At 38.7% G+C, this 15,281-nt stretch overlaps 1 protein-coding gene across 1 annotated transcript in view; it reads right to left on the reverse strand.

Annotated features, from left to right (window-relative positions):
* LOC110834093 (uncharacterized) overlaps positions 1-14,402 on the reverse strand; it is a 273,000-nt gene extending 258,598 nt beyond the window's left edge. Inside the window, exon 1 of the mRNA XM_087354183.1 lies at positions 13,828-14,402. Coding sequence (XP_087210309.1) covers positions 13,828-13,969 — 142 coding nt within the window. The 5' untranslated portion in view covers positions 13,970-14,402. The remainder of the gene's footprint in view (positions 1-13,827) is intronic.
* Positions 14,403-15,281: the final 879 nt, after the last annotated feature.

Genomic DNA, 15,281 nt, shown 5'->3' on the forward strand with positions numbered 1-15,281 from the left:
CTACTCAATGCAATCGCGACGAGACGTAAGAACCACGGTTCATGTAGTGTCCATAGCATGCATTCGTAATACTCTAAATGTGAAATTATAATTTGTTAATAAACAGTAAATTTGCAGAAAGACTGCTAACATTCACTTCAGAAAGTTCAATGCCGTCTCCTTACTTATACCTTCCACCTTGCATTTCTCTTAGATGTCCGTCACTTCCCCGTTTTCCCCTATCAGGATTGGCTTATTTTAAAAACTTAAACCCGCGTGTTAGTGACTTTTTATCAAAGTATTAAACCTGAAAATTGCTGCAAAATTGAGGTAAAATTTAAGTATGCACCAAACACCAGTGAGAGTTTCTAAAAACCAGATGTGAAAACATCAGGAACAGAAATAGCATTTGAGAGCACAGCGAATGAATGTGTCCTGTCTTCACGGGCATAGACAAAAATTTACTGCGAAGCAAACAGCTTGCCGGAAGGATCTCAAAAATATGATTAACACGGACAGAGAGATGTGCCCTGTAACAATACTAAACGCATGTAAAATGAATTTACGTAAAATTAAATTAAATCAAAATTAAATGCCCGGGAGAAATCCGGACACGTTTGTGATGACGTAATTTTCCTTGAAGATTTCCGTCTTCTGGGTTGTTGCGCTGTGTAGTCTGGTCGATGTTAACCAACGTTTCAGAGGTCATACTGCCTCCATCATCAGAGTATGAAGATTTCCGTCTTCTGGGTTGTTGCGCTGTGTAGTCTGGTCGATGTTAACCAACGTTTCGGAGGTCATACTGCCTCCGTCTTCAGGGCGATGAGTATGAAGATTTCTGTCTTCTGGGTTGTTGCGCTGTGTAGTCTGGTCAATGTTTACCAACGTTTCAGAGGTCATACTGCCTCCATCATCAGAGTATGAAGATTTCCGTCTTCTGGGTTGTTGCGCTGTGTAGTCTGGTCGATGTTAACCAACGTTTCAGAGGTCATACTGCCTCCGTCTTCAGGGCGATGAGTATGAAGATTTCTGTCTTCTGGGTTGTTGCGCTGTGTAGTCTGGTCAATGTTTACCAACGTTTCAGAGGTCATACTGCCTCCATCATCAGAGTATGAAGATTTCTGTCTTCTGGGTTGTTGCGCTGTGTAGTCTGGTAGATGTTTACCAACGTTTCAGAGGTCATACTGCCTCCATCATCAGGGCGATGAGTATGAAGATTTCTGTCTTCTGGGTTGTTGCGCTGTGTAGTCTGGTCGATGTTTACCAACGTTTCAGAGGTCATACTGCCTCCATCATCAGGGCGATGAGTATGAAGATTTCTGTCTTCTGGGTTGTTGCGCTCTGTAGTCTGGTCGATGTTTACCAATGTTTCGGAGGTCATACTGCCTCCGTCATCAGGGCGATGAGTATGAAGATTTCTGTCTTCTGTGTTGTTGCGCCGTGTAGTCTGGTCGATGTTAACCAACGTTTCAGAGGTCATACTGCCTCCATCTTCAGAGTATGAAGATTTCTGTCTTCTGTGTTGTTGCGCCGTGTAGTCTGGTCGATGTTAACCAACGTTTCAGAGGTCATACTGCCTCCATCATCAGAGTATGAAGATTTCTGTCTTCTCGGTTGTTGCGCTGTGTAGTCTGGTCGATGTTAACCAACGTTTCAGAGGTCATACTGCCTCCATCTTCAGAGTATGAAGATTTCTGTCTTCTGTGTTGTTGCGCCGTGTAGTCTGGTCGATGTTAACCAACGTTTCAGAGGTCATACTGCCTCCATCATCCTTATTTGTCTTCTGGAGGTAATGTCTTCGGATCTCGGCCATATCGCCGGCTACATATATTGTTCTTCGTCAGTTTCTGTAAAAGTGCCCGGATATTGCCCTGAAATAGGCCAAAACTTCCACCTAACACAATTTGATATCGTTAAGAACGAATTTGAAAAAAAAAATGTCATCACATACCTAAGAATTAGTCATCCTACTGATATTTTGTACCAATGGAAATAAAAATAATTGATGCGACTAAAATTTCAATTTGCGTGTTTGTGTACAGAATTTTGATGAACCCCTTGAAAAAAAAAAACTTGATACGTGGAATAGAAATCCCTCATTTTATGCACGAAGTCAGATGGCAAAATTCCAACTGCTACGACATTTCTATGCATCTCTGAGCTCATCTCCGTCAACTCACAACTTCTACTGATTTCTGCTGACACGACTGAAACTGACGTGTAAAAAAATATTTCACACAAGTTTCATGAAACTGACATCTCACAAACTTGACATTTCGTGAAACTGTACCTTCACATACGCGGCTCACATTTCGGTACAAATTATAAAGAGTACAGTGTGTCTAAAAAGTAACAGACCATAAGTTATATTCCGCATGAACCGAAATTTTTAAGAAATGTGGCGATATTTAATGACGCTGTAATAACTCACGAGACGAAACGATATTCAATAATATTAAGTCTCTGAAAAAAATATATAGGTTTAGTGTATTTCAAATCGTTGTTTTCATGACATCGCCTGGCGGGACAAGGCGAGCCTCGCCCAAAGCGTCGCCCTGGGCTAACTCGAAGGCACGTGTGAAAAAGACATCGACTGACGGACTGGCACGAACATGACGTGGCCCGTGTGGGCTCCTGTATCTTCACAGGGATGTTGCGAGTCTTACGTAAAATAAAAATATCAAGTCTGAAATCCGCGTTTAAACCCTTCAAACCCAATAGGTCCTGCACCTGCTTTAGAAATTAATAACGCTCCGTTTCATACGATGCTCACTATAAACTAGGAAAAATACTTATGTTTTCTTTGCGGTACGGACTGGATTCTTAAATGCTATTTAGACGAGCTTCGGCTTCAAAAGCTCAGTGCCCACAAACAAAACGGTTCACTGTTTGCGACCTACTTATTGTGATGTGTGCGTAATTCGACATAACTCCACTGCACGTGTCTCCTTTATTCATAACACGAGAGCCTCTCGTGATGGATACTTCGTGCTCATGTGCAGGCTAGCATCTGCACTGAGTAATCAACTCATATCCGTAATTGCCAATTGATAAATGACAGATGGGCAGAATCGAGCTTCGTGTCAGCTGTTGAAAAGACAGTTAAGCTACCGACATTTGTGGGACTTAACTAAACTTCACACCTCTAATGTTTGTTAAGTTACGTATATAAACATAGTCTGAGTAAGCAATTTCAAAGTTTCTTATTATTAAGGGTCTTTATTGTTAGGTGTGTATTTCAGCATTCACATTACATTCTATATTAGATACGGACAAACTCGTTCCTCTGGTTTCAAAACGTCCAAATTTAGGCTGTGCATATTCCGCTTTTGTGCCAACAAATATAAAGTACTTGTTTTATTTACAGAATTGTATTGGCATTCTGAGATATTTAAATGTTTTTTTTAAAAAAAACAATAATTTCTTTCCCTCGTTTTTTAATAACATTACTTTCACTCTGTTAATTTTATCAAAACGGTCTCCTCCCTACCTTGAATTAACCAGAACCTCCCGACCGCTGGCATTAATGGAATTTCTTACTCGTCATAATTAAATTACTTAGAAAGCATTATTCAATTAGGTTGTCTAGATCAGTGGTATTCAACCTTTTTTGTTCGCGTACCCCCAGATATAATTTCTCTTCAACTTTGTACCCCCCAAAGTTTTGATTTATAATTCAAGTTATACATAGTATATAATCTACATCTAAAATAAATTAAACAAATTACATTACTGATTTTTCAGTGTTTATCATAAAATAATAAATATATTTTTTTTAAATTTCACGTACCCCCTAAGATGTCTTCGCTTACCCCAGGTTGAATACCGGTCTAGCACATCTGCTCTGGCCTTCGTACACAAGATTCTTTTCCTCGGTCTGCTTACGTTTACGTTCATCTCTTCCAACCTCCTTCAGCAACTTTTTATCCATCTCTCTCTCTCTCTCTCTCTCTCTCTCTCTCTCTCTCTCTCTCTCTCTCTCTCTCTCTCTCTCTCTCTCTCTCTGGACATCCAGTGATTTGTTTGTGATTTTATCCCTCGTCCTACAGTGGACCATTTATCCTCCAGTATTAGAACTTCATGAACGATTTCGTATTAATCTCTATGCATTTCTCCGTTCGTCCAGCTGCAGTTAACCAATCCACTGTCCGTCCGTCCGTCCGTTTTAGTTACAATACGGCACGTTCTGCTTCGCTCGTTAATTCGTTTGTCCTTTGTGCGTCGTCACACAAAATCCTTCGCCTGACTGATCCATTCCTCTTTATTAATTCCTCTGAGAGGCCGATGTTATCTGGCCACCCGTATTCGTATTTCAGTCCAATTTCCGTCATTTTTTCACGAGGAAACTACAGCTTATTCTATCACCAAGTCCACGTCCTTCGTGTGTGTGTGTGTGTGTCTTATAAATACAGAAACTCAAAACATTTGTGAATTTAAAAAAAAAAACATTACAATTTAACCAACCAATGACAGGCACGCGGCTGAAAGTTCAAACAAGATCTTTAATAAAGATTGCTGTCTTACGATCGTTATAGGTCTTGCTGCCACCATCATCAGGGCGATAAATACCTCTGAAACGTTGCAAAATCTCTACCAGACTATGAATCGATACGACCCTGCCATTTTCATACTCGCTGCAGCGAGAACCTCATATTTTTCACGTGTTAAAGCTCGACGTCAGTTCACACTTTTCGTAAGTCTGAACGCAAAGCTTTTAATTCTGCCTATATCAGGGCGAAGTCAGCTTTTGACTGGGTGATAGTAGAACCCCCGGTGGGGCCTACATTCGCTCGCGATTTCTGTAACCTCTCATAATCCTACATATAGACACACCTGCGGTCAAGTTATTTCATAGTCGCATCGCCCTGTGTAAATATTTCGACAAAGCAATTTTATGGTCCGAGTCCCTTTTTATTGACATTCAACGCGGAGAAGAACTATTTCTGTCTTATCTCCTCACACTGCAGTCTCTCCATTCATAAAATGTATTCGTTTCTGTTATTTCAACATTCTGATATCGCGTAAACGACTACACGAGGTTACGACATCACAGCTTCATTTCATTTCTGAGTTATTAGAGACAAAATTGTCAACAACTCCGTAAAACTGACCTTTAGTGCCATTACAATTTACTGTAAGATTTTTACTAAAATTTTGTTTGCATTCTGTGTTTACAGCTCTCTCAATACAATCTGAAAAGAGCTCTGTAAGTGAAACATATAAAATGTCATAAAACTGTTTACACTTTGAAAAGATACTTAGTGCCACTAAGTGTCTTTTACAAAGTGTAAACAGTTTTGTTTGTATGCTTCATTTTATATAGCAACACAAGGTTTTAAGTGTAAATTGCAGCTATGAAACGTCGAATGACTTCACTCGATTACGAATGGCGAAATGAAGAAGACTTGACGGGTTCTGACATATTTGAAGTAGAAGATATCCGTCTTCTGGGTTGTTGCGCTGTGTAGTCTGGTCGCCCTGATGACGGAGGCAGTATGACCTCTGAAACATTGGTAAACATCGACCAGACTACACAGCGCAACAACCCAGAAGACAGAAATCTTCATATTCATCGCCCTGATGACGGAGGCAGTATGACCTCTGAAACGTTGGTTAACATCGACCAGACTACACGGCGCAACAACCCAGAAGACAGAAATCTTCATACTCACCGCTGTGAGAACCTCAAGTCTTATATTTGAAGTAGCCTTCTATCGTAACACTGGACTGGTTACAGAGGAGAGCCACGAGGGACATAAATGAGGACATCAGGTGTCCCGGAGTAATGTCCCATAACCGGACAAAGCTTGAGCTAACATTCGGAATCAAAAAACTTCAGGTAGAGATTTTAAATTGTAAGACGGTTAATATCTTGATGTTGTAGGATTTGAGGTTTTCACGGAGGTGAGTACGAAGATGGCTGTCTTCAGCGTTGTTGCGCCGTGTAGTCTGGTAGAAGTTTACCGACGTTTCAGAGGTTCTTGCTGCCTCCATCATCAGGGTGATCACGGTTACATTAAACGTTGGTAAATATCTACCAGACTACACGGCGCAACAACCCAGAAGAAGCCATCTTATACTTGAATATGGTCTTCTGGGCTATAATGACATACAAGCGCCTGGGAGGAACACAGTGTCTCAATCTTCAAGGCACATCAACCCTGAAGACAATAATTAATTTTGTCTGAAACGTTAGCTACTACCTGCAAATCCACACTAATATCGATAATTGTATGTTCTTTGATGCAAGTCCACGAACAGAACACGTAAAGCATAATATTACCCTGAATAATAATACGATGACAGAAGTCTTGGGCCTTAAATACACGGCCTAGTAAGAGACCAGCTGAAGAAATCGCTACATAGACAGTAAAATTGGGGAACTGATCCACAAACATTCAGAATCTGAGGCAGATTCTTTGCTACGGAAAAATACACACACACATGAAACCAAATAACGTAAAAGTAACTACCCATGTTCGAGTAATATCGATATATATAAAGTAAAATAGGGAGAACTTCATTTCGGGTCGATACGCCGTCGAGGAAAGGAAAAAGGAAATCTCGTGCAAGGAGCAGGAACAGCTCTTCGAATTTTATTGCCAGAGGCAAGGCTCCCTTCAAGTCCAGCCTTACGACTCCCGAGTGCCTGGACCACTGACCTACTTGGACTGGAAGTGCGGGACAGGGGATACTCTAGAGGAATGGACATCGAAAGATATTGAGTGGAAGGCAGTTTTGGTTCAACGACCGTAAGTGCATTCCAATTCAGGAACAGGAAAAATAATTCAGAACGTAAAACATTACTATTTTGCGAGGTAAGTCAGCGAATCCGAATGCTGAAGTTAAAGAGTTTTACTGTCCTAAAGCCAATGAAAAGATTCGAGAAACTGCAGTTCACTTTGGTCTTCAAAACGAATTTATGTTCCCCACATCGAGAAAAGGTTTTAACATTTCATAACAAGTACCTTCACGAAAACCACAGGAAGTGAGATGAGATTGTCGGAGCATGTAGAACGCACGAAACGAGACGAAATATTAATAAAGTTTTGAACTTGCGAGTCCTGGGTTCTGATGAGACCTGAAAGTAAAATTGAGCAAAACTGGACTGCATTCGTCCAGCACAGTAATTCGTTTGGTCCAGAACTTTACCAAGGGTGGGAGGGGCGACTAGATGGATTCATATATCACCAACTTCTCATTTCAGCCACGTATCATAAAGGAGAATGGGTATTTCAGAGCTTAACAGAAACCAGCTCTCTACTCTGATACATACTACACTTAAGACTTATCAAAAATTTCTCCAGGAATTTTCCACGAATTATCCAGGTCTCCTCCACCACTTAAACGGGACATTCCGTAGACCGAACACGACAAAAATAATTTTCAGGACATAGACCAACCCATCGTAAAACAACAACCTTATATAACCTACTCTTAACTTACCTAAACGGTGATAAATTATTTCTGACGACTGGAAGGAAAGTTAAGTTCATGAATCAGAGTTCTTCTTAGAGAACAATTATTTGGCTCAACTTGGTCAGGAGAAATTCCCGGCTTTTCGTAAGACCCCGAAAGTTAAGAATCGAGTTCACATGAGCTCGACATTTCAACATCACCCAATCATCTACACCAGACCTCCCAAGTGTTTTCTTTTTCATAGTATTTCCGACTAAAATTTCGTACGAATTTCAAAGTAGCCATCAAAAAACCCTCTCGTTTCGTTACTTTACCGGAAAACCAGAATAAAAAACGAAATACTTCAGAATGACAGAGCGTGCAGTGAGACTAGTAAAAACCTGGATACGATGTGTCTGCTGTAGTTAGAACGAAAAACAAACAAAGAATGTTTTGTGTTGTCTTCAGTCTGTCATATTAACGCGTAAGAGTCCTCGAAGTATAAGCGAAAACATGTGTCATTACAAGCGATACTCACACAAAGGGCAAATTATCGACATATTTTCCTCGCTGATACATGCAAATATTCCACACACAATATATATACATATATATATATATATATATATATATATATATATATAAGCTCGGAAAAACAATTCGAAAAAAAATTTCATAATTATTAGGTTGACAGTCCGTCTACAAAAACATTTTTAATACAGTTTCAATGTTTATTAGGACTCCACTACATGTTGCCCCCCCGGGGGAGGGGGGAACATACGCTTTCGAAATTTCACGATGATTCTCCTTTATACCACTTTTGCAAGAAAAGTGATGAATGTAAAGTATTTTATTTATTTATTTAGTGTTCTGTCTGACGACAGGTCCATATGAACAGGATCCTTCCATCCTTTTCTCGGACTGAGACCTGTTCATATACGTTCTTGGCAGATGATCCAGAAGTGGTTTGCCATTGCCTTCTTCTGTGTGTGAATGGAGTAATTGTTGGGATGCCACGGAGGAAAACTCCGCGTTGCCTAGACCACGGCCTTGCCCAACACAAGTTATAAATTCGAACCCGAGACCCCAGGATTAAAAGGCCAGCGTTCTAACCGCTAAAGTAATGTAGAACAATTAATGAATCATAAATCACACAAATCGACGCTGTCTCGAACTCTGCTCAGTAATTTAAATGATCCGATGGTGAGAAGACAGAACGAGGCAACCGGAAGCAGACATTTCGAGCAGCGTGTGTGGTGTGTGGGAGGGATTTGTCGTTACGTTCTCAAGTTTCTGTCCTTGCGAAAGAACTATGGGAAGAAACTCAAGGCTAAAGTGAATGATCTATTAATATCCTTACGCGCACACATGCACGCATAAACACCTGCAAATTCTCCATAGACATCAAGGAAACAGTAGGGAAAATCATGTTTCTTGAATTCATTTATAAATGATTCGAAAACTTTGATAATTGTACACTGTAACGCGCTTCATTATCCATCGATATTAATACACGAAAGAGGCTTATACGTATTATTAATGGAGATACGCTACGTCTCACTTTAAAAAATATATCTCCTGAAATACCGCGGATAAACATGACAATACTCGGTATTCCGGTCGAGGCAAGAACTGGGAAATCGGGAAGGAGCCCTAAGTACTGGAAGGAGGAGTTTATTCTCATTAATAAACTGCTAACACTCTACGGCAATTTGTGTTTTCCCAATTAAAATTTCTGATAGACACGTCAGCTGCGGTTATATAAATTGAAGCCAAAGCTCATTTGAATAAGACGTAAGAATTCAATCAGCGCCTCAAAGAAAACATTACAATTCACTGTTACTAACATCAATTCGTCAGTTGTGTTCAAAGAAATGATCTCTTCTTACACCGACAATCATACAAGATCCATAAATACAAAATGCCAAGTTACTGACTGTTAAAGCAGGTGGTACATAAATTTCCCACTCGGATTTCAAGGTTTAAGGGAAGTATTAAATTTATAATCTTCCCAATCTTAGTGCCCATAAAAAATAGATTTTATTTTCATGTATGATCTGACGGAAGTATTTTGGCCCAGATAAAAATCTCACAATTTATGTATTTTCATAAATGACTCTAATATGAACACTGTTTTTTGAGTGGTGACATCATAACTTGTATTACCAAAACGTCGGAGATAATATCACTACAAGGATATATTAGGTATCTCTGAAACGTCGGAGATAGTGTCACTACTTCAAGGATATATTAGGTATCTCTGAAACGTCGGAGATAGTATCACTACTTCAAGGATATATTAGGTATCTCTGAAACGTCGGAGATAGTATCACTACTTCAAGGATATATTAGGTATCTCTGAAACGTCGGAGATAGTATCACTACTTCAAGGATATATTAGGTATCTCTGAAACGTCGGAGATAGTATCACTACTTCAAGGATATATTAGTTATCTCTGAAACGTCTGAGATAGTATCACTACTTCAAGGATATATTAGTTATCTCTGAAACGTCGGAGATAGTATCACTACTTCAAGGATATATTAGGTATCTCTGAAACGTCGGAGATAGTATCACTACTTCAAGGATATATTAGGTATCTCTGAAACGTCGGAGATAGTATCACTACTTCAAGGATATATTAGGTATCTCTGAAACGTCGGAGATAGTATCACTACTTCAAGGATATATTAGTTATCTCTGAAACGTCGGAGATAGTATCACTACTTCAAGGATATATTAGTTATCTCTGAAACGTCGGAGATAGTATCACTACTTCAAGGATATATTAGTTATCTCTGAAACGTCGGAGATAGTATCACTACTTCAAGGATATATTAGATATCTCTGAAACGTCGGAGATAGTATCACTACTTCAAGGATATATTAGTTATCTCTGAAACGTCGGAGATAGTATCACTACTTCAAGGATATATTAGTTATCTCTGAAACGTCGGAGATAGTATCACTACTTCAAGGATATATTAGGTATCTCTGAAACGTCGGAAATACAACTTGAATCTGAATTGTGCCGGAATTCGGAAACTGGGATCAAAGCTGGAATTAAATCGCTGAAAAGATTCTTTGTTCTAACGTCTGGACCGCTTGAACGTCATTGCAGTTGCCTTCTTTCCTTCTGAAGTTTAAAGTCGGGCTGACAGACAGTTTAATAAAACCAGGCGTCAGATGTTAACATTTTCGTTAACTTCACCATCGCAGGCCAGAACACCGAGAGGTAAGTGTGAGCCACTTTAACGACAAAACATTTGTATTAACAATTAACCTAAATCATTACGGCCTACTCAACATTTAAATCTAAAATTACAGCGTAAAACGTACGGAATTTCGACACAAACAATTTCAACTTCAGAATAATTCGAAATGCAGAATTTTCGCTTCTCCGAAAGGCGTTAGCTCAACTTTCGGGAGTTACGTTCTTTGAGTCGTAGATGACGACAGAATTTCTGAGTTTAAAACACGTCAGTAGCATCTCCATTAATCAAGACGAATTCTAGGACAGACCAATCTTAAAATATGCCACGACTCGCTCCTCTTATGTAAATCCTACAGGACAAACGTCTACCAGCGTACATGGTGCTCCAAGCCGGAAGAAAACCACGTTCAAACTCGCATAAAATCTCACTTATCTGCAAGAAAATTAAGTTTTCTCATCATTTCTCACTTTCCACGTTTCGGAAACAATTTTTGTGCAAATTTCTTGTCCACATTATGTCTAGACCGTCGCTATCTTTATATTTTATTACCCCAAAAAAACATTTGGTGCCCGGCATAAACCACGTATTTCCCCCGTCATACAGCCACGAACTCTGAACTTACTTCAACCTTCTTAGCCACGAATATTTTCGTAAGCACATTTTTTTTTTCTGAACACTTTCAAATTTATGTTCCACCCTTAAAGAAAGATACCATAATTCATTACTGGAAAGTTATTAGTTCACATCTTCCGTGGCTCGGATAGCAGATACAAGATAGAGAAATGAAAAACATCCTTAGACAAAAGCTCCCGCCTATTTTATTACATTTTCTTGCCATAAAGTTTACAGCTCGTATCTCCCACATCCTCACAGCAGAACACGTAATGACGCATTGCTCGGTACACAGGGATCAGATTAAAAACCTCTTTCCTTCTTCAAATAAGCTTATTCATTTTACATAACAAGTATTGGAATAATATAAATTCGCTGTCTGCACTCAGAGCAGATTTCGAAACTAAATACAGAATCACGTAAATGTTTTTAATATTAAATATATTACGTCAATATTAAACTGGTCTGCGTTTAAATTTCATGTTCGTACAGACACTGTTTAATATTAACTACGTGGATAAAACGATTAAGGCTTTGACCGGGATGTTCTTTTGTTAAATCTTATGTGGTACCGCCTGATTCGACTTCTAATGGTTAAGTGAAGTGTTTTCTTCGCGGTACGGTCTGGATTCATAAATATTATGAAGACGAGCTTCGGCTTCAAAGGGTTAACCAGCTGATTTTCGTAATGGTGAGGTGTAGTGTTTTCTTCGCGGTACGGACTGAATTCATAAATAATATTCAGACGATCTTCGGCTTCAAAGGGTTAAGTACCACATTTAATGACGTAATCCTCATCACCGTGTGGTATTTAAGTTTAATTACTGAAAATCTGATATACTCTAATTTAACCACGATTGCAATACGCGCAGATCTATACTGATATCAGCCTTTTACATATTCTTAATTTTTCCAAGACTTTACCCAACTACGAAAGAAATTAATTTATTTTTTCGTAAAATACGTCTCGTAATAAAGACTATAAAAATGAACACGTAAACAACGAGGCATTGTAACAGAAGAGAATATAGATTCATTTATTCAATTTGCAACGAGAATCTATCGTCGTATAACATTTATACTAGTGTAAAGCTTTTATTCTACGAGTTAAATTAAAGTCATTTACAGGCCTTGAACATATAAATCCGTTCACGACTCCATATTGTGCCAAGGTTTAAAAATGGCGGAACAAAATACGCGTTACATGCTCCGAGAAAGATTTTGAACACGTAATATAAATCAAGGACTGCAAACTACGTAGTTCAATTATTATAATTTTAAATTACACGTAATTAAAAATTTGTAGATTATACAATGGCTTCGAGATGTTTCAAAACGCTTTCATTATCTAATCTTACAACGCCAAACAGAAGCGAATCATAAGTGTAATGCGGACCTCGGGTTTCCCCCCTAATCGAGGTGGTATATATGTAAATTGAACTTGGGACCAAAATTCCGTGTCGGTAACAAGAAAACTTCAGTAGCTTCGGGGGTCAATGCCTATGATAAACGTCGAAAACTTTATACTTCGCGAAGCCATTAGAGTCGAAGACCGCCATCTTCGGTTTCACCGTCGCGAGAACCTCTTGTACTACTCAGAAGCACAATATCTAATATTACACTTATTAACACTTACGTCCAGTTTTAAGAAACCACATCACAAAACGAAATGCATAAAAAGACAGGATAAGTTTACGAGAATGATACTGGATCAAGATAAACAGGACGCGGCGTCATATTTAAACAGGAAAATCTCAAACAAAATCGGGAAATAATTTTTGGTACATAGGCCTGTTTTTCATGAAAATGACAGCGGAACAAGAAATTGGAGAAATGCCCCTGTAGCTGACATCGGTCCCAGTGCTCTCCTTTGGTACTCCTAGAAAAGTTAATTATAAAACAAGTGAAATTTCGAAAGTTTTAATTAGTCAACCATTAGCCCACAATTTTCATCAATCGCTACACAACGGAATTTTACTGACCATCTTAAAATGTCACTAAGGTACCTGAGAAAAAATGTGGAATGGGTGAAGTTATCACAGGCAAACTAACATAATTATCCCAGAAAAATATCTGGCTTCAGGAAAAATATATCCTCTGAAAAATGTGACTTTCAAACAAAGACACAATTTGCTAAAATGTGTTAAATAAAAAAAAAGGCATGCTGGAAGAATTTTTTTTCATTAATTTAGCAAAGCATTTTAACTGCGTAACTCTTGAAATGTTACTACATTCGTGCAATATCTGCAAAATATTCTATCTCATATGATTAAATGGTTTTTAATCCTTAATAAGTTGGCCCTACAACCTAGATAAAAAATATAATAAAATATATATAAGTATTGGTTATAATGGAAAGTAAACACAAAATTCCTGACTTTCCAAATTGGCAACTACATAATTTGCACAAATCACAGCGCTAAAGTGATACCTAACTTAATTCTAACACGTTTCACGTCAACAATGGTGACACAGATGTAGTAACTCCAAGTAAAACTTGAATTCATGTCACGAGATTGTTCTGATAAAAATATTCTTCCAGCATTACAACACGATAATCATAATTTGTGGAACAATACCATACACACACACAAAACACTCCAATCCAAAATGAAAACTCACCTTTTGTAGCGGTAAACGAATCTGCCACTGCAAACACAGTTGAACTTGAATTCCCCTTAGCACGGACGGTGACTAATACGAAAACCATTGTCAATATGACGACACGTATAATAATACTTCGATCCATTTCATTCATCTGCATCGTGGCACACACTTGAGTGCATTCAGTTCTGCACCAGATCAAACATTAAATGTTACACTATACGAAACACATTAACATGGCGTCTTGGTAATCAAGCTTAACACTTTTAATAAACGTGTACAGGTTATGTATACTAACAACACAAAAACAAACCGGTTTTCATCCCGACACTGGAATGTACATAATTACGTGTCCAAGTTTAATAATTACTTTAAGAAATATTTCCCATGAACAATTCGAATGAATAGTTAGTAGTCTCGGATTTTAACGGCGAATGAACAACAAGAAATATAATTTCACGCGCGTTTTTTTACCCTGGCTGCGAGCGTTAGTTCCCAGCAGCGCCACGTGGTGTGTGCACAGTTGCAATTTGATGTCAGCAGCAAAGCAGCAGCCTAGAAGACCTCCTCGCGTCCAGACAACACCGCGACCGCTTGCATTGTGAACAAGCGAGCGGGGAACTGCGCCTAGCAACGCGCACTGGCGATCCCTACGCGGGGGTGTGTCCAACCAACGTCAAATTACGTTGCGTCGAAGCTGGGACGTTTAGGCGTGTACCCGTTTAACACTCACGTTTCCAACAAGATCATTTTCGGTAAGTATAAATGCAGTATATATTAAATCTTGTAATATTTTAATATTTAATTAGAATTATTGTGATTTAATATATACTTATTATATCACAATATGACGCAAATTTACCATCTTATAAATGCAGTGGTCATGTATCTGGAATATGCCCGTTTCTTTTTATGGTATATATGGGTGTTTAGGATTTGCAACGGACCGATCCCCCATCTAAGGACTTGCAGTGTTACCTCCTCACGAATATAATTCAATCACTTCAATATTTTTTAAATGTTGGCGAGTCGTACAGACATCCACACACTTTACATAAAACCTCCAATCGAGGTCGTTTTAATCAGCCACGGTGCGTCTCCCTAAGCCATCATTTCATATTTTAGTGTGTCCTTAACTTTGTATCGCAAACTCCAGGTGTGTAATCCTTTCCAGAGTCAAACCGGACTCCATCTTTTGCTCAGTTTAACTGCACAGGCCGGAAATGAACAGTTAAAACCGCATCCAGGGGTGGAATGAATACGTGCCCAGCTTAAAATTTATATGAAATTCAGCCTGAATGAACAGAAAGATTATTTTCATTTATCGTAAGTCATTAAAGGCTCTACATGCAAAATAAGTGCTTAAATGTAACACAACTTGATCCAAAATTGTAATCCGTATTATGGATTTTAGATCTACTGACTACATATAAGTTTATAAAACTTTTCCGCTGTCAGAATTTGACTTTTAT

This window comes from Zootermopsis nevadensis, unplaced genomic scaffold (genome assembly GCF_977971745.1).
Source record: "Zootermopsis nevadensis isolate Lab colony 2312 unplaced genomic scaffold, Znev_1.0 Znev_ptg000023l, whole genome shotgun sequence".
In the NCBI taxonomy this organism is placed as follows: domain Eukaryota; kingdom Metazoa; phylum Arthropoda; class Insecta; order Blattodea; family Termopsidae; genus Zootermopsis; species Zootermopsis nevadensis.